General features: G+C 32.3%; 1 protein-coding gene and 1 long non-coding RNA gene across 3 annotated transcripts; one reads left to right on the top strand and one right to left on the bottom strand.

The window, feature by feature from the left end:
* Positions 1-639: 639 nt before the first annotated feature.
* Positions 640-4,051, top strand: LOC132714928 (uncharacterized). The gene is made up of 3 exons (XR_009623629.1): positions 640-700; positions 1,665-1,874; positions 2,773-4,051. It is a non-coding gene; the product is annotated as an uncharacterized LOC132714928 (long non-coding RNA).
* A 9,721-nt stretch (positions 4,052-13,772) lies between these two features.
* LOC132714927 (IST1 homolog) lies at positions 13,773-19,674 on the bottom strand. 2 transcript variants are annotated; one of them, XM_060697855.1, is made up of 5 exons: positions 19,271-19,674; positions 17,557-18,031; positions 16,981-17,037; positions 16,430-16,511; positions 13,773-14,719 (listed from the first exon to the last, which is right to left on the bottom strand). In XM_060697855.1, the coding sequence occupies exons 1-5, from the start codon at positions 19,537-19,539 to the stop codon at positions 14,565-14,567; spliced, it is 1,038 nt and encodes a 345-aa protein (XP_060553838.1). In that variant the 5' UTR covers positions 19,540-19,674; the 3' UTR covers positions 13,773-14,564. The 2 variants fall into 2 exon arrangements, with proteins under 2 accessions (XP_060553838.1, XP_060553837.1); XM_060697854.1 differs by having other exon boundaries at positions 16,358-16,511; positions 19,271-19,672.
* Between the last annotated feature and the right edge of the window lie 1,344 nt (positions 19,675-21,018).

The following is a 21,018-nucleotide window of genomic DNA, read 5'->3' as shown; positions in this document are numbered from 1 at the left end:
AAATGAAGGAAGTTGAGATAAAAATGATTGATGATCTTAAGTAAAAAAAATTGATTAAGAACACAGATATTAGTATAGTATTCATATCTGAAAGATCCGAGACATTTATATCAATGTTGTAGACAGATACACGGTTTCTATGAATGGGACAGGTTTGTAACTTTCGTTAATATTTGAGTGGTAGTTTCAAACAAGTTTTCTGTTTTGATTTTCTTTAAACAATTTGAATGAACTTAATTAAATGCATCGCTCACAAGGAAGTATTTAAGAGTTATCCTGACCTTACAGTTGAAGTAATTTATGACAAGAGTTATAGTAGTTGAATGTTGAAGGGAAACAAATATATACATCATTTACTTGTAGCATATTTGACTAAAAAGAAAAATGTGAAAGGTAATGGTCTTGATCCAGAAAACTTACTCTCCATACCTTCCTATTCCAGAAGTTTTAATGGCCCAACCTCAGTCTGAAATATATACCAACGTTTTTTTTTGTCTGTCTTATTTTATAACATTTCTGTTACAGTATTTGAAATAAATATATACAATTTTGTCAATGTAGGTGGAAACATGTTATTTCCTGATGACAGACATAATATCATTCAAGTGAGCAACTTTAGTTTATCCTGTCCTGTAAACTGCCAGTGTGATTATAGGAATCTGTGAAAGCATGCTTGCCATACTATATCTGCCCACCAGAGGTAAGTCAAGTGTTTTGTATATTTTATAAGACCAGTAAGACAGCATATTCTGCTCAATGTGCCTTAAAGGGATACTCTGGCAAATTAATGTCAAAAATATTAAAATGATTTTATGAACTCAAATCATGCTAAAATGACATTTTTAAAATCCCAGCATCAATTTCTGTATTAAATTCTATATATTTTGGGTTTGAAGCGTAAATATACCTATATATGTTTAACAAAATTTAGAAGCTGACAGAAGCACCGAGTAGTTTTAAAACAAGTTATGTGACTTGAACAAACCCTGGAAGTTACAATAACAGATATTGTGGATATTGTATGATTGAAACAGGTCTAAGTCATTCAATTAACATGTTCTTTAACATTTCCAAAGTTCACTGTGACAACTATTGTGAAATCTTAACACTCTAACCTGACCCACGTGGATCTGGATTAAATACTTTATAATGAAAAAATCCTTTGACTGCCTAGTGTAATCATTTTGAGGACATTTACAGAATAGTGAATGAAAAATTCAAAACGAAGAAATGAATCTTTATCTCTTTGTCTCCCTTTAAAGTCCAACTAATCGTCAAAAATATTTGTACTGCCAAAATGCTTTTTTTAAGTGATTTTGTCCTCTCCCTGTCAAGACCTACTATAATTTTGTGAATAAATGTTTAAGTGTATCTAATAACAATAATACAGTTGAGCCGCGTCATGACAAAACCAACATAATGGATTTGCGACCAGCATGGATACAGACCAGCCTGCACATCCGCGCAGTCTGATCAGGATCAATGCTGTTCGCTTACAAACTCTATAACAAGTAGAGAAACTGATAGCGAACAACATGGATCCTGATCAGACTGCCCGGATGCGCAGGCTGGTCTTGATTCATGCTGGTCGCAAACCCATTATGTTGGTTTTGTCATGACGCGGCTCAGTTTATTTTTATATATTTTTTCATCTTTAATTTCAGCTATTAGAACGGACATATAAAGCTGATTGTAGATCAGATATTTGGGGTGCTGGTTGCCTGTTCTATGAAATGTTATCTGGTACACCATTTCTATATGAGCATAGGCACGAGGAGAGGGACGTTATACACAGAAAAATATTTTCTGGTTTGTTGCCAAACACTGACACATGGAGTATAGAAATTAGAAAGATTTTGAATTCATGCTGGAAGGTATAATTTTTTTTAGCCTCTCTAAATTTAAAAAAAATTCATACAAATACTGTCAAATAACTCTGTAGGAGAGTGATTATGGTTGTTGACTTTGAACCATTTTCCCCTCACTGCTGTGGGTATGAATCCCACCGGGAACTTTGGATTGCTTCATGTAAGGAAGCTATCTAGCTAGTTTGCGGAATGTCAATAGTTCTACTCTTGTCTGAAATTATGCACAGAGGGGTATACCGTATATGAATTAAAGCTGGAAAGTTGCCAAGTGACTTTTATCCCAGCATACAAATAAGCTGAATGGCATAGAGACACGTCACATTTTTTTATTAGATCACTATGTTTATCTATCTGTCATGTCTTGAAAGGATATAAGGTATTAAATAAAAAAATAATATTAATTTAGACGATTGCTGTTTTTTTTTATGAAATCTTTTCAAACTTAAACTTTAATTGAAACTTAATTTTTTGAAATATTAGACATGATGTTCCTATACATTGTATGTATCTTAAAGCATTTTGGAATGTTTTGGTTCTGCAAATGGTATAGTCCATGTAGTCAGGTCACTAGCATTTTATATTAGCCATTTCCTTTCTGGAACCAGAAGTGTTTAGCTTTTTCATCAGTATAGAACCAGGCCAGCACTCACATCCATGCATTCTGACAAGGCTTTAATATCTTGCTAGCTCAGAGTTTGAATTTTCTATACTCACATTTCTTGAATTCAAATGGACTGTTCCAAAATTCAAAGCATGGCAACTTACAAATCTCAAATTTAGCAGGTTAAAGGTTAGATGCTTTGATAAGATAACTATCATGTTCAACCATTTTCAAACATCTAGATATAGCCTTGGTATACCTCTATATCTTAGGTATATAGAATTTGTATATTTTTGTTTTCAGGCAAAGATGGAAGATAGAAAAAATTTGGACATTGTTCTCAAATACATTAAGTCATTGAAAGTCAAATGAAGGTGCACTTGATGTAATGTGAAGGGGATGCATCAACAGATTCCATTTCTTGTATATTTTTCTGAATTTTTAAAGACAATAAATGTTTCAGGTATTTTTAGTTTGGTGTGCAGACCAATTAATATTGCTTTTGGTCTGTCTGTCACAAAACTTTGAATTTAACCATAATTCTTACAGCCTCTAAACTACACAGGTGCTTGATAATGAGTTCTACTAAACAAAGGTCCCAGAGGTCAAGGTTACTTGGGTCAAGGCCGCCATCAGAGTGCATGACATTCATTTGGACAGACATAGTGCTTGTCTGAATTTATTAGGAAAGATACATTGTAATTTTAAAAAACTACTGAGTTTGCATTGGGACAGAATGAATTTTTAGGCAATTTTTATTTAGTATTTATATAAAAGTCACATATTGGAATTATAAAGGGACTAGGGTTGGATATCGTTCTTCACGAAACAGTCCGATAACGGTACTGACGAAACGATACGGGTATTTTATCGATACTGATACTTTTACAATACCAAACCCGTTGCTGCAAGTATAAGAACTGAAGAGATATAACATGTAGTAATAGAAAATAAATATGTTACATTACTGGTCTTTCTGAAATTTCATGCTGTAAAGTATACTTTTCTTTTGTTGTTTTGTGTTTACTCTTTTTTACAACATTTACACATGTTAATTGTAAAATACTTTTACTTTTTCATCAAAAGAACATGACATAATTTAAACACAGCAAAATATCTTATGCAGGACAGCAGTCTGCAGCTGAGAAGTCTACAAATTATTGTTTTAATCTTGATATCTCTACATGCTACATCTGAAAGAATTTAAGACAGTTGGTTATCTATTATTTTCTTACAGCTATTATTATTACTGTGTAAAAATTTTATTCTGATGCTGATATTCTTTTTAAATCACATTATTGTTTACTGTAATAAATGAAATCACTGGATTGGTTGGCTTACTTTGCAATTTGGAATTACATGTAAGAAATTTCATTAGATGTTTTTTCAAAGTCACTTATGTTTCCAGTCTGTTCTACTACAACAGCACAAACATATTTTCCACCAGTAATTAACTTAGAAATTTTGAAAAACATGTATATGCACAGTCAGCACAGACTGTTTCCAAAATGACTTGTTTACATTTTCAAGTTAACCTAATATTAGTCCTTGTAGAAGTCATAAAGCAAATACCTATGCTTTACAAATAATAAGGATTTGGTATTTATTAATATTGAATTTACCCTTCAATTTTATACATCTTTTATTTTTCAATAGCATGCACCGTGAACATCTTGCTACAGAAAAAAGTATTGTCCTTACCAAATTGCATAATTCCATACTGCTCAAATACGCAAAAATACTAGCCAACATTTGCAAAAAATCCTACAAAACACTATAAAATTATGAAATATGTTTCAGTTGTTTAAAGTATCACAGATCTAAATGTGTAATACACACAAGTTGACCTTTGACAGGTGCATAATAGGCTATTCAAAAGAATATGCCTCCCTTTGATGTTGTTACTCTATCACCATCAAAGAGCCGCCGACATTCACACTTTTTTATTGAAGTTCTGTCAGCATTCTTTTGTTAAGAAAATGTATACATGTTTAATAATAGTTCAGTGTTACACCAAAAACAATAGGAGGCATATTTTGTTGGAATATTTCGGCCTCATTTATGTTAAAATCGTAATTCACATGTGGATTTGTACATGTGGTAATGGATGAAAAGACCTGGAAACATTAATATGTATTCATTATGAGTGTTTAGAGACTTAAACTGAAAAAAGGATTTAATTATTTTTTAAAAGCATTCTTTGAATTAACAATTGTCATATGTTGGATTTACATTGTCATTACGGCTAAAGCTGTGTGCGATGTGTTTGGAAGGACTGTGTGCGATGTGCCGATGATTACTAAAGTATTTGATTTGTTTTCTCTTTGTTTCTTTGACATTTAAAACTTACAAACTTTTAGCAAAATCAGTTCAAATAATTATATTTTCCTGCCGAGTACAAAAATATTATTATCTTGAACATAAGCGGCACAATACTTTTACAAAAATATCACCGCGTCACAAACTTCAAGTTTGCCGCGAAAGCCGTACTCGCCGCATGATAATAGTAATTCATAGTTTGTTTTACGTGTTTGTAGTAGGCTGTTTTTATTTAAAAATCTTCTTATTTTTTTGACATATTGACTATTAAATTATTTTTTTTTACAAAAGTATCAAATCCAGTACCGGTATTTTACGAAACGGTATATACCGGTAATTTACGAAGTTACTATTCGGTATAGGACCGATACCGGGAACCGGTGTCCAACCCTTAAAGGGACATTTATGAAACAGGAATAATTTTATTCATCATGAAGCATAATCTGCAAGGAATCTGTATTAATCTTTAACAATATCCCCTAGAAATGCTGGCAATAATTAATTTATCATAAAGAACATATTGAAACCACTTGGTAGAATGTCCTGTCTGGTTGGATACTATGTTCCATGAACATCACTTTACTTTGTTGAATTTTCTTTTCAAATTTTTGATGTGTGAAGTGCCATTATATTTGTTATTCTGTTTGCTCTTAGTTTGTTTTTGTTGTTGTTGTTATATGTGATATACTGTTCCATCATACGATTCATAATCAAATGTAAATTTTTAATCACAATACTCTATCTAAATGAGAAATGTTGTTTTCAAAAGAGAAATTTTATTGAAAACAAATATGATAGTGGCCTGTTATTTATTGATGTTCTGTATATAAAATGTGGTCTTTATATCAAGTTTGTCTATATTACTAATGTGAAATTGTCACCTTGGTGCAGTAACAGGTTAACTCCTATAAAATTATTTTAGGTGTTTAGCCCGTTAATGCTCTTAGATGGCAAAATATTGTCCCATATTGTGGGCATATTATTGTCATATATACATACATCCATCTTAAATGTCATCACATATTATGCAATAATTATATATTCTGTAATGTTTTATTTTTATCATTTCATAAGCTGCTGGTTTCAGAACTTCCCCTCATTTGTTTGTATACAACATTTTGACATATATTGTACTTGTAGATTTAACATGTACGTTATTTGATCATCACAATTAAATTAATATCAAACATGTGTATAGCAGATCTACATGTATATACATATCATTACCTGGTGCAGTGGGATTTTTTTTATTATTCATTTTTGAAGTTCATGCATAGATTGTATATATTGTATGTATATATTGTTGACACCAAGTTGCTACATTTGTATATTTTTATGAAATATCTGTTATATAATTTATATGATTATTCACGTTTTATGCATTCTTTCCATTTTTATACCCCCGCACAACAAAGTTGTAAGGGGGGTATACTGGAATCAGCTTGTCCGTCCGTCCGGCTGTCCGTCGGTTTTTTCTTGTCCACCCAATAACTTAAGATTCCTTTGACCCTTAGTCTTCATATTTGGCATGGAGGTTAGTCATGATTAGTAGATGACCCCTATTGATTTTGAGGTCACTAGGTATAAGGTCAAGGTCACAGGGGCCTTGACTTCAAAAAGCTTGTCCGCCCAATAACTTAAGATTCCTTTGACCTACAGTCGTCATATTTGGCATGGAGGTTAGTCATGATTAGTAGATGACCCCTATCGATTTTGAGGTCACCAGGTCAAAGGTCAAGGTCACAGGGACTTTGACTTCAAAAAGTTTGTCTGCCCAATAACTTAAGATTCCTTTGGACCCACAGTCTTCATTTTTGGCATGGATGTTGATCATGATTAGTAGATGACCCCTTTTGATTTTGAGGTCACTGGGTCAAAGGTCAAGGTCATAGGGACTTTGACTTCAAAAAGTTTGTCCACCCATTTATGACCCACAGTCTTCATATTTGGCATTGATGTAGATCATGACTATAAGGTGACCCCTATTGATTTTGAGGTCACTGGGTCAAAGGTCAAGGTCACAGGGACCTTGACAAAAAAAAGCTTTTCTTCTTAATTGTTAAAGAATGTCCTGTCAGCAATGTATTGATTTTGACATTTTCACATTTGAAGCATGTACAATACATAACTTAGCAATGCACTGGCTTAGTAACCTCAGATTTGGCAGGGAGGTTGTCCTTGAGCTCTAAATGGCCACTGTTGATTCTGACAAAGTGGTATGCGGGGGTATTCACGCCATGACAGTGGCAGTTCTAGTTGTATTTGAACAATTTTTTTTCTAACCAATTATACTATATGGTCCCATCCATTTTTATACACATGCATAATCTAAGCACAGCATGCATATTTTGAACATGCCCGTAACGTAAAGTTTAGTAATGTTCCATATCTTAACACACCCATAATGTAAATACAAACCCACCAATCTGAACACAATCATGATTTCATCTCAACCATATTCTGAACACAATCATAATGTAAAAACAAACCCATAATCTGAACACAACCATGATTTCATCTCAACCATATTCTGAACACAACCATAATGTAAAAACAAACCCATAATCTGAACACAACCATGATTTCATCTCAACCATATTCTGAACACAACCATAATGTAAAAACAAACCCATAATGTGAGCACACCCATAATCTGAACTTGACTATGTTCTTAACACAGCCATAATATGAACACAACCATATTCTGAACACTACTATTATGTGAACAGAACCATAATGTGAATGCACTGTTAATTTAAAACCACATCCATATTCTGAACACATCATTAATTTGAACACACCCATATTCAAAATACCCCTTTTACATTATTGCATATTTATTATCATTATTATTCAAACACATGTTTTCTCATTTTATGAATAATAATGAATTAATTTTGTATACATTTCTTATACAACTATTGTTTTTGTACTGGATACTTACTTTAGTTACAGTGTTTTACTAATTTTATTGTTACATTATTGCTGGTTTCTGTTTGTCAATAAATAATATACATTTTTGTAAATATAAATTAATTTTATAAATTTATGAAATAGAAAGAGGCAGTACAATGAAATATGCCTCTCAAGTTGAATTATTTAGAAGGTTTCCATTGGTGCCATTTCATGTAAGCGTTGTAAAATTCAAAAGTTAAAACATTTTCAAATCAGACTAAAATAGGGCAAATGACATTACTATATCATATTATACAACAAAATGGTAATATATATTAGCAGTACTTTGTAATAGAATATATAGAGGATATTCAAGTTTTTTCTATAAATACATGATTTATTTTCATCGAGTGGTATGAAAATAAATATTTCATGAGTGGCGGTAGCCACGAGTGAAATATGGTAATTTTCATGCCACAAGATGAAAATAAATCATGTATTTATAGAAAAAACTTGAATTTTCTGTTTATTATATACATTTTTCTCTTTTTTGCTATAAAATTTGAAAGACTTTCCCTTAAATTTTGCGTACTGGCAGAATTTAAAAGAAAGTAGTCCGGCAAGACACCAGTGAAAATACGGAAAATATGTTTCACTGCAGTGAAAAATAAATTTTTACAGTGAAAATACGGAAAATGAAAATACGCATTTTATTTCATCAATATTTCTCAATATTTCATTTGTAAGTATATAATAAATATAGTTGCAGCAATGTTAGTTTGACATTGTTATATAATTTCAGCATAAACAACATACAAAAATTTGAACAAAATGGTAAAATCTTAGATAACTTTGTTTAATACTAGTATTTTGTGTTAAAAAAAAAAATACTTTTTAACTTTTTATTTGTCATATAAAACAAACTTTTATGAATGTTGTCCAAGGAAAAATGTTAAATTTTTTTGGCCAGGGCTTCCCGGTGATTACAAGTGCAAGATACTATATACATGTGGTCACTTTGTTCTTTAAACATAGATCAGCATTTGTGGAGGTTCAAGTTTTAATTTTGTTATTTTTTTTATTAATCATTCCATAAGAGCAATTTTATATGTAATGGTTCATTTTTGATAAAACATGTGTTTTGTTGTTTTGGGCTTTTTTAGTGTGTGGCTGTTTTGCTGATACTATAATGTGGGTTCATGTTAAAATATAATTGAGCTGTGTCATGACAGCACCAACATAATGGGTTTGCGACCAGCATGAATCCAGACCAGCCTGCGCATCCGCACAGTCTGATCAGGATCCATGCTGTTCGCTTACCAACTTTATTTCAAGTAGAGAAACTGATAGCGAACAGCATGGATCCTGATCAGACTGCACGGATGCGCAGGCTGGTCTGGATCCATGCTGGTCGCAAACCCATTATGTTGGTTTTGTCATGATGCTGCTCAATTGACTAGCAGAAGGTAGACTGGTGCCTGTATATGCCTGAACAAATGGATCGGATTGAATAAACAAGAGGGCCATGATGGCCCTGAGGTCGCTCACCTGTATATAGCCCCCCCCCCCCCCCCCCCGGGCCAATTTTTACCCAAGGGCTTTTATTTGTTTATTTGAACAGACTTGGTAGACACCCATAAGAAGATGTTTCATGCTAAACATCTAAGTTCTAGCTCATTGGGTTTTTTAAAAGAAGATTTTTAAAGTTTTTACTATACACATATAGTAAAAACAATGACACCCCTGGGGCAGGGCCAGTTTTAACCCCCGGGCTTTTATTTGAACAAACTTTGTAGATATTTACTTAAAGATGTTTCATGCTTAATATCTAAACTCTAGCTATTTGGGTTTTTTCAAAGAAGATTTTTAAGTTTTTGCCAAACACATATAAGGAAAATCAATGACCCGCCGGGCGGGGCCAGTTTTGACCCCAGGGCTTTTATTTGAACATACTTGGTAGACACCCATTAGAACATGTTTCATGCTAAATATCTTAGCTCTAGCTTATTGAGTTCTTTAAAAGAAGATTTTTTAAGTTTTTACTATAATATGCATATAGGGAAAATCAATGACAACCTGGGGCGGGGCCAATTTTGACCCCAGGGCTTTTATTTGAACAAACTTGGTAGACACTCATTAGAAGATGTTTCATGCTAAATATCTTAGCTCTAGCTCTTTGGGTTCTTTAAAAGAAGATTTTTTAAGTTTTAACTATATGCATATAGGGAAAATCTATGACCCCCTGGGGCGGGGTCAATTTTGACCCTAGGGCTTTTATTTGAACAAACTTGGTAGACATTCACTAGAAGATGTTTCATGCCAAATATCTAAGCTCTAGCTCTTATGGTTCTTTAAAAGAAGATTTTTTAAGTTTTTACTATATGCATATAGGGAAAATCAATGACCCCCGGGGCGGGGCCAATTTTGACCCCAGGGCTTTAATTTGAACAAACTTGGTAGACACTCACTAGAAGATGTTTCATGCTTAATATCTTAGCTCTAGCTCTTTGGGTTCTTTAAAGGAAGATTTTTTAAGTTTTTTACTATATGCATATAGGGAAAATCAATGTGACCCCCTGGGGCGGGGCCAATTTTGACCCCAGGGCTTTTATTTGAACAAACTTGGTAGACATTCACTAGAAGATGTTTCATGCTCAATATCTAAGCTCTACCTCTTACGGTTCTTTAAAAGAAGATTTTTTAAGTTTTTACTATATGCATATAGGGAAAATCAATGACCCCCTGGGGCGGGGCCAATTTTGACCCCAGGGCTTTTATTTGAACAAACTTGGTAGACACTCACTAGAAGATGTTTCATGCCAAATATCTAAGCTCTAGCTCTTAGGGTTGTTTAAAAGAAGATATTTAAAGATTTTTCTTTCGGTTGCCATGGCAACCAGAGTTCTGCATGGAATTAAATTCTTTGAACAATTTTTAAAGGTGACCACCAAAGGAACATTCCTGTGAAGTTTGGATGAAATTGGCTCAGTGGTTTATGAGGAGATGTCATTTAAAGCAAAAGTTTACGGACGGACGACGGACGGACGGACGGACGCCGGACGAAAAGCGATCACAAAAGCTCACCCTGTCACTTTGTGACAGGTGAGCTAAAAACCATTTTTCAGTTCAGTTCTATATTTTGTATGTTTAAACTATTGAAAGGAGTTTTAAAAGTTGCTTTGTGTTTTCCATCAGGTGTTTCTTGGTAAAAAAAAAACATGTTCTGTTGCATCTTGAAGTCTTCTTTCACCACTATCTTTATATCATTGTGTTGCCCTTAATTCGACCCTATCCTTGAGTTTACACCATTATTTTCTGTTCACGTCACAAAATCTTGTCAGATGTTAGTTTTGAAAGAAAACATTTGGATAATTTTTAAACATTGAAGTTTATGTTTCTGCCAAATTTCTTCAACATAAAAAATTTAAGATTATTTGAAAATACAGTGCATCAAACTAGCAAAGTGAAAATGCTTAGGGTAATGAAGCATGGTCACCAATGAATACTTTTATAAAAAGTGTATACATGTATATACAGTTATGTTATATTTGTGTGTGAATGCAACAATCATGTATTTTTAGAAGAAATAATATATCAGATGATTATTTTTTAATTTCTCTGAATAAAATAGTACAAGAGATGGGATAAAATACTATACAAATATGGACTTTGCAGCTGATGAATTGATATATGTATTGAAAAAATTGCGGAGGTCAATATAAATATTTTTAATGTACAAGTCATATCATATTTACCAGCTAAAATATCCATGTTTGATAACGTTTTTATTTGTCTGATCAATTCTGTCTTAAAAATGCTGCAAATCAACTAAAATACTACCGGTACTTTGACTTTTATTTAAGTATTTTGTCAAAACAATGACAACAAAACAGATGTGACATTTAGTGACATTTAGTGATATTATAGCATCTTTGACGGTTTTACAGAAAATCAGTTTTTAGGGGAAAAAATGGTTAATATATTCTGAAAATCATTTGAAATAAAATGAAATAAAAAAAATCTGATTCTGACCTGTTATTTTTTACAAAGATTAAGTCTTAACCAATCAGATAAAGACATTTCATAGCTTTTTATAGATTATATAATAAATTTGATTGATTTCAATGTACAATGAAGGTACTGGTTTTATTTTTTTATATTATTTAATGATGGTATTTTAAAAATCAGTTGTATGCATTGAATCAGTATTAAGTAAACATGTGTATTTTTATAGAAAGTTTTTAAACATTTTAATTTTTTTCAATTTTTTTTCTTTTTTAAATTAAATAAATAAGATATGGGAGATTTATATCTCCAACCATAGAATTTTTAATTGAATAAAGTCAGATATAATTTATTAATACAAGAAATACATTCTGGTGGCTATGCTAAAGAACTTTGAAAATGTCTACATTTAATATTGCAATGTTAACTTTTATAAGATAATTATAATATACACTGTAGATCAAGTGTGAAGTTGTGTTGTAGTTCTTTGTTATGAGATATTTATATAATTGTTAAGCATATTGAAAAAAAAAATGTTGCTATTTTCATCAAATAAAATCATTATATGACAAACCTTTATTTCTCTGTTTTCTTTTCCATTAACCATTTTTTCTGCTTGAACCAGCAGTAACTAGTCTTTGCCAATAGAATAGGGCCAGCCAGCCTGTACATTTGTGCAGTCTGACCGAACTGTATATTATTGGCTGACAAAGTTTAAATTGAACCTTGATATCAAGCTTCATGTGGAAAAGAGGTTGCTTTTATAGGTTACAGGTTGAGGCCAGCCATATAACCCTGCATGATTGTAAGAGGTGACAAAATGAGCCATGTCATGACAAAACCAACATAATGGGTTTGCGACAAGCATGGATCCAGACCAGCCTGCGCATCCGCACAGTCTGATCAGGATCCATGCTGTTCGCTTACAAACTCTATAAAAAGTAAAGAAACCGTTAGCGAACAGCATGGATCCTGATCAGACTGCGCGGATGCGCAGGCTGGTCTGGATCCATGCTGGTCGCAAACCCATTATGTTGGTTTTGCCGTGACACGGCTCAAAATCTATAAATGGAGTCTTTGCATCTCTAAACTCCAACACATGAAGTGGTTTTGATCCCTGGTAAATAGTTACTTAGTTGTTGTTGATTGAAAAGAGCATGATTAGTGAGGCTAAAATGGTTTCTTCTTTGTTCTAGGGTTTGCTATTTTCAGGCTAGTTTTATTATGATTACAGTTAACAAGATCTCTTTTTATGACAGCCTAATTGACTATTCTTAGTGCTCAGTAGTGAAACAAAGGCATGACCAAGCTGTTAATATGTCAGACCAGTAATCTAAATATCTAGCCACGAGGGTTCAACAAGCTGTTGTTTCCTTGAGCAAGAAACTTTATTTCAATGCTACACTCATTGCTCAGTACTGGTTGGTTCCAGGTACAGATTAGAGAGTATGTTTATAAGCTTATAGCTCACACACAATTGAACTAAATATATTCTGTATAGAATAAACAAATGCAAGTTTCAAATCGGGAAAGGGAGATAATTATAACATTAAAATCCACAACAGTTGTGTAATCCAAGACGATGAAAGTCATAAAGAAGTTTTTCTTGCATATCAGACTGGTGTTTCCGTTAGTTTTACCCATGCCTGAAATTTCATCTGGCATGGGGGATGCCAGATGAGTAGCATGCTATATAATGGCATGCTTAGGATGACATAATTTCGCTCATACGAATGAAGTTATTTTATATGCTGTTAAAAGAAAATAGTTACGGGTGTAATGACACAAATTTCCAAGGTAAACAATTTAAAATATGATGGAATATGGTAGACTATGTAGGAAAAAATATCTGTCCCTTGGAATATCTGTCCCTTGGTAACCCGCTCATGGGCTGGTCCTTTGGGGCGGATATTCCGATCCGAACTGCAACATATGACAGATATTATAATTTGGTTTCATAGTGATATTTTAGAAAGTGTTCTATTATCAGATAACTGAAATTTTAATCCAAAAAAAGGAAAAAGATTTTGGCCAAGCCATGACACGGTAAAAAACATGGCCAGGACTAAGAATGCAACAAAAGATTCATTTGTAAAAAAAAAAGCTATTTAATTTATTAACAATGACAACATTGAACCAAAAACAAGGTTGATACATGTATAGGTATGAAATTAAAACATACACATCAGATGACAAAATACACAGACAAGGCACCTACAATATTAATATACTAGTGCATGTATAATTATAAAATAAAATAAAGTCTTTAATTTGTGTATTTAGTACTAATTACTAAAGCTTAACAATTACTGTTTAATCTTAATTCTGTAAGAAAATACTATACATATTACATATTTAATCATTTTGTATTCATAAAAAAATGATTTAAGATTTATATATAAAAAAATAAATTGAATAGTACAAAGTTAAGAATTATTATTAACTGAATTTTAAAAAAATTGTACTTCGATAATTTTGATATTTGATCTTAAATTTTGATGTTTATATATATAGAAAATCTAAAAATCTATATTGTGAAAAAAAATCTCGAAATCAAAGAGAAAAAACATTTCAGGAGTGTTGTTCTATTTACAGCACAAATGAATAGGATTCACATGATTTAAATTTCAAAATGTGCATTCATCATCATCATAAAAAAATTTGATAAATGTTGTAATGATTGCAATGAAATAAAACTGAACTACTTATTTTCAAGAATTTGATAAATTCATGAAAATAATTCATAATATATCGTATGCCATCAAATATTAATTAAATATTGATTCATAGATACACAAAATCACCAATGATAGTGCCCAGAAATACCGTGTATATTAAAAGTTTTTTCTCCATTGTTTAATCATATTCATATCACATCACTTCTTCTTCTTTAACTCTTCGAATCTTCGTGACAAGTCATCGAAATCAACGTCATCACCACCAGCAGATGTTGATCCAGGCGGGTCTGGTAATGTACTGTTTGGTACAGCTGGTAGGTCAGGAAAACTGTCCATAGGTCTTTGCACTTGTTCTGTTATGGAAAGAGAATGAAATATGTCTATAAAACTGTGTTGTGAATACTGAGTTGAGATAAACCATTATCTACATTTTATTATACACTGTTTGGTCAGTATCACCTATATATCAACATGATTGGTTTTCAAATATTTGTTACACTACCTAAATGACCCTGAAGTTCATTTAAAATCTATGCGCACACATGTATTGACTAGTCACTAATGAAGATAACTTCAACCTAACTCAACAAAAACTTTCATAAACTAAATTTCTTGTCCAAAGTCAGTGATTCAAAGCAAAATTATTCAGTAGACTAAACTAGTCAATGATATGTTTTTTTTTTTAAAATCTTTTTATTCAGTTTTTCTTTTAAAACATTATTCAGTTAGATTTTACACAGCTAAAACATAATTATATATTTTGATGATAAGTTTGATGTTATATGACATCTAGCCATGTGACCACTGAGAAAATAAGTTTTTATTCAACATAAAAAAAACAACTGTATTGTGAATCTGGCTATAGATATTTTTCTTTAATTTACAAACCTAAAAATAAAGTGTTTTTTTTTTTTGTTCCATTTCACTTCTCTCAAATTATCTTAATTTCTTAAAATAAAAGTTTTGATTTCTTCTTAGTTTAACTTTTTTTTAATTACCATTACATGCAACCAGGTACGTATATTATACGTACCTGATGCAACTACCAAAACAATACAGTTTAAGAGGTGATATATATAAAGGGAGAATATTTTACTGCTTTAATGATCATTTTGACCCATGCAAAACACATTTTAAATTGACCCATGCAAAATATCTGTGACTAGTACAATATATTACAAGACATGCAAATATAGCCCTATAAAAAATGTTTAAAAAGTCAACCACAAAAAAATTGCAATGGTATGCCCAATTTGGCTGTGTGCGACAACTTTCAATGCCTCACCTTTCACTTTGATGACATGCTTATTTTTCACAAACAAAAATTTCTGAAATCTGCCATAATACTAACACACAATACATATACATAACTTTTTAAAATAGCACTACATGCACTGTTTATATAATTTCACAACATTCCACGTGATGATGATGATGATGAATTACCCAACTTACAGTGCAGTGCTTCAAATATCTACCGAATAACACAGACATTGACAGGGTTTGCAATTTTGTAATTGTAACCTTTTTTGTAATTGTAACCTTCATACTGATCCAACTTTACAAATGAAAGTATTAGATATGATAAAGATAAAACAACTTTTCTAGCCCCACATTTTACATCACTTACACATGAAATGAGCATTTAACAAATTCAAATAACTAAAAAATATATGACATGTGGAGCTGAGAAGCCTTTTTGTATATACATAATTGAGCCGCTTCATGACAAAACCAACATAATGCATTTGCGACCAGCATTGATCCAGACCAGCCTGCGCATCCGCGCAGTCTGATCAGGATCCATGCTGTTCGTTATCAGTTTCTCTACTTGTTATAGGGTTTGTAAGCGTACAGCATGGATCCTGATCAGACTGCGCGGATGCGCAGGCTGGTCTGGATCCATGCTGGACGCAAACGCAGTATGTTGGTTTTGTCATGGCGCGGCTCATGTATGTGTTAGCCATTGCATCAACTAATGCCTGACTTACTAGGAGATGGGGGGCGTGTACTGTAAGCTGGGGGTGGAGAATGCTCATTTGGTGGTGCAGATGCCGATATACCTGACCCAGGGGGCGGGTATCCAGGACTGCCCGCTGCAGGAACGCTTGGTACAGGGGGAGGCATCTTGTACTCATTCTGAGGCTGAAATAAAAACCCAAAGCATTAGAACAGAAATGATTTAAAAAAATTCAATAACATTAAACTTAACTTATGAAGTATTGACATAATTCAATCTACACAGTTCAGTATCCTTTTTATCAACTGTATAATATTATAAGCTGTTGAAGTGAATCTAGATATTTTTCTATTACAAATATTTTAAAAACAGCTTTATCTTTTGAATTTTAATTAAATCAATTAATTTAAATCTAGATGAAGAACCAGATATGTTCAAAACCGATAGATCTTTATTAAAAATTTTGTTCACATTTATTTGGTGTTGATGTGTGGTTTCTTTGTATTCTTCCTTTTCATGCAGTAAATTTAATTAAAGTTATAGTATAAAATTTATACAATATTCAATAATGCATAAAATTCTTCTAAGATACATGTACTTGTTAATTCTTAATAAAACAAATTCTTGAGATATAGTTTATAGATAGTGACAGACCTGTTGTGACTGAGGTGGAGGGTAGTACATGGCTCCTTGTGACGGAGGTCCGGGAGGCTGAAATTCACAACAACTCAAACTATTTCAACATTTAAATTCAATACATGTACAACAAATATTACTCACTTTGATTTAAATGCAAGAACTACTTTTATCAGCAAAATGATCGTTTAATACATTAAATTCATGTTTTAACATTATAATTAATCTTAACATCCCCAAAAATATATTTAGAATATGATGTCAATCCTAACAAAACAGAATGAAAAATAATGTTTTTTTTTTGTTTTTCTGTTTTTGTTTGTTTGTTTTATCAATCCCTTTACATTATTTAAAATGACAGTCACAATCAGTTATTATGTTGCTTCATGTAATTACATACTTATTCATTATTACCAATTTTTAAATGAATCAACTTTATTATGCTGTAGACTTTAAACCAAAACTGATCATTTATTAATTAGTAAGTTACAGAACATTTTTTTTTGAAAATCTAAATCAATATTTCAAAGTTTAAGTACAAAATCTTTGTTGCAAAATTGAGAAAAATATTTATGTATTATTATATATATGTACCTGAGGCTGTGGAGGGTACTTCTGAGGTTCAATAAACCCACCTCCACCAATGCCGCCAGCACCATAGCCACCGCCACCACCACCATAGCCACCTGACCCACCACCACCATAGCCACCTGACCCACCACCACCTTTCTGATTCTCATCTAAATCAATCAGCAAATTCTCAGCTGAGAAGATTTCATCTTGTGCCATAACAGATGCATCCGGCTCAAAGGGCACATTGTATGATCTTGCTATCTCAATCATGTATCTCTCAATAAGAATTTTGGGTGGTGCTTGAACACCTAGTTTATGCATCACTTTTTCACTAACATTGTTCAATGCATTTGTGCGACAAGCTTGTCCAAACTCTTTTCCATATTTTCTTGAAAATTCATCAGCAATAGTTTTAAGTTCAGCACAGTCTGTTTGAAGTCTTGGTGCTGCCCATATCATACTTGCTATTGCCTCTTCAAGTCCTGGATCCAACTCTCTACAATTCAAATAAGATCAAAACTCATGACAGTATAAAAAAACACTTATGCAGCAGTGAATTCTAATCAAGGCCCATCCACAGTTTAGTCTGGTAATAAAATCACATTTAAATTCCAAAATTCTTAATCAGATATGGTCAAAGCTGGGACAAAATACAATGGGACAAGCAACTGGATATTAGTGTTACATTAACATTTGATCCAATCAGGAGCACATACTGCCATTTTGTCATTTTTATTGTTGTGAAAGAGTTAATAAGATACCTATTCACAACAATAAAAATGACAAAATGGCATCATGTGCTCCTGTTTGGATCAAAAGTCTGCTTCATTAAAAGAAATTTTCAATGCCTACTTAAAGTGATAAAGATAAAAAATTTATTACAAATGTATTGCATCTACTGTATTGAAATGATTTAATAATGTTTCAGTTTATTTCTCTTTGTATTTTCGCACAGACTGTGCTTATCAGAGTGTCACGGTTCAGAACTGTTCACCAGATAGGGAGGAATATGTGTTAACTCAGATAGCTCAGTTGGTAGTGTCGCAGAAATGTATTCAGAGGGTTTGAGTCCCAGTCAGGCTACACATTTTCTCATCCTGTGACATTTGGCGCCCAACATGGGGCCATGATATATAACTCCGAGTTCAATTTCACATTGTTCTCTTTACCCATTAGAAATTTGAGGATGAATTTCAATATAGCAAGGGGAGTATGTGAACTGTTAACTAATTAGAGGAAATATGTGTAAATGACCGGAAAGCTCAGTGAGTCAGTAGGTAGAGCCGCGCAACTGTATTCTGATGGTCTGGGGTTCGAGTCCCAGTCAGGCTGCACATTTTTCTCACCCTGTGACACCAGGGAAAAAAGACTTCTGATCATCAAACAACAATAACTATTATATACACTGGAATTATAAAGTATTCACGATATTAAATAATATCTTTGTTTAAAATAAAAAAAAGTTTGCATATTCATTCTTGTATTACTGCAGTAGTCTCATCAGTAGGTTATTTATTTAAATAATGCTGTACGGATAGGCAGATACAATGTAGGCTTGTTGTACATGACTCACATGCATATGGCTAGAACTTTTGGCTAGCAATACGGGTCCGAACAGCTAGCCACTGCCTTGTATTAATTTAAAGTTAAACAAGTCCTGGCAGTAAACTTCAGTTAGTTGAAGGTGGCCAGTATATTGGAAGAAGAAGAAAAGTTCTCACAATCTGCAACTTACTTTTGAGTCTGTATCAGACCAAATCTGGCTAACAGTAAATCACAATACATTTCTAGTAATTCCATTGCTTCAACAAGATAGTCCTCTCGGACAATGTGCTCAACCCTGATCCTGGCCCGGTCATCTTTGCCACCTGAAATATAATCTGCGATTTCTTTTCTGGCCTTTTGTCCAATTTCTGTCTTTTTCTTTTCCAAAAGTTTCAACCGATTTATTGTTAAACGTAAATTTGTTTTCAGTTTATTGTAATTTGGTGAGCTGCTAAACATTTTGCGAGTTAATCCAAAGGCAACCGATTGCTTAATACATCAGGTAAACATGAATCAATGTGTTTATATTGATATATAGTCATAGGACTCTGACTTATTAGTTACTTCCGTGTTTTTATTAGACTGGTTTCCATCAGACCCTAATCTTCTTTTTTTCTTGTACTTACTATGAGAAATTTCCCACATAGAATACGCAGCATCAGCATAAACGAAGTTATTCAAAGAAAACAAAACTTAAAATAATTAGTAAATGATTACATAATCAAAATAAAACTACCATACTTTGATGCCTACAACGACATAATAACATTAAAATATTTGATTATGCCTATACCAGTCTATATTCTTGATGCGAATCATTATGTTGTGAATCGTTAATGTGGCGAATATATTACCTTCTTGATACTACAACACTAAATGTTTGTACCACACGAATTTACCCATATTTTTGACTTAAATAATCTTGACAAAATGGGAGTAGAAATGGGAAAGTCCTTTAACATTGACAAATGCCATGTCATGCATTTTGCTAGCCACTGTAATAAAATACACTTTCACAGTCAACATCTTCAAAACTGTCAACCAAGCTACTTGAGCTATGAGTTGAAATCACTCCAGGCCTCTCTGGTCACACACACACACACACACAGATATATATATATATATATATATATATATATATATATATATATATATATATATATATATATATATATATATATATTATATATATATATATATTATATATATGCGATAAATCTATTTATAGCCATTCTCAGTTACGTAATTACTAGGGTACTGTTGTACTGAATTCAATTGTGGGTAAAAAAGGGGCAAAAAAAATAAACACATTATTTTTTCTATACTGCAGTATGTGTTTGAATTGTTTTTTCATTAATAATTATGTATTGATTCTTATGTATGAACTGTACTAGAACTTTGTGTTGCTCTGTGCTATGCATGTGACTAATTGTATGTAAAGTAATTGACATTTATTATCCCTTGCATTTGTATGTATGCAAACAGAGAATATGTAAATAAAAACTTGAAACTTGAAGATTCCATTTTATTTTCTATATAATGAAAATTTATCAGTTTTTTTTTTTTTTTTTTTTTTTTTTTTTTTTTTTTTTTTTTTTTTTGTCATTGTTTACAAGAAGTAAAAGAAGATCCATTTTTAAGTCCATCGTGAACTTTGATATTACTTTAAAAACATATTTATAATAATTTGTTGCATAATTGTCCCTATTTTTTCGATAAATCAACCGTTTTGTTACACTTCGGCCAAAGTTCGTGATATTCCGGCCAAGTTCGTTTAAATGGATTGTTACTTTAAGTTTTATATAAAAGCCGGACATAGAAAAAATGTCTTTCGTCATCTTTGCAAGAGACTTTTAATTTTTTGGATTTTATTTGAGTCTACATTTCAATTGTATGTTTATTTGATATGTATAATTTTGGATATGGTTTTGTGACCTT

This window comes from Ruditapes philippinarum, unplaced genomic scaffold (genome assembly GCF_026571515.1).
Source record: "Ruditapes philippinarum isolate M1 unplaced genomic scaffold, ASM2657151v2 ctg6843_1_1_1_1, whole genome shotgun sequence".
NCBI lineage: Eukaryota > Metazoa > Mollusca > Bivalvia > Venerida > Veneridae > Ruditapes > Ruditapes philippinarum.
This window is presented reverse-complemented; position numbering and strand designations above follow the sequence as displayed.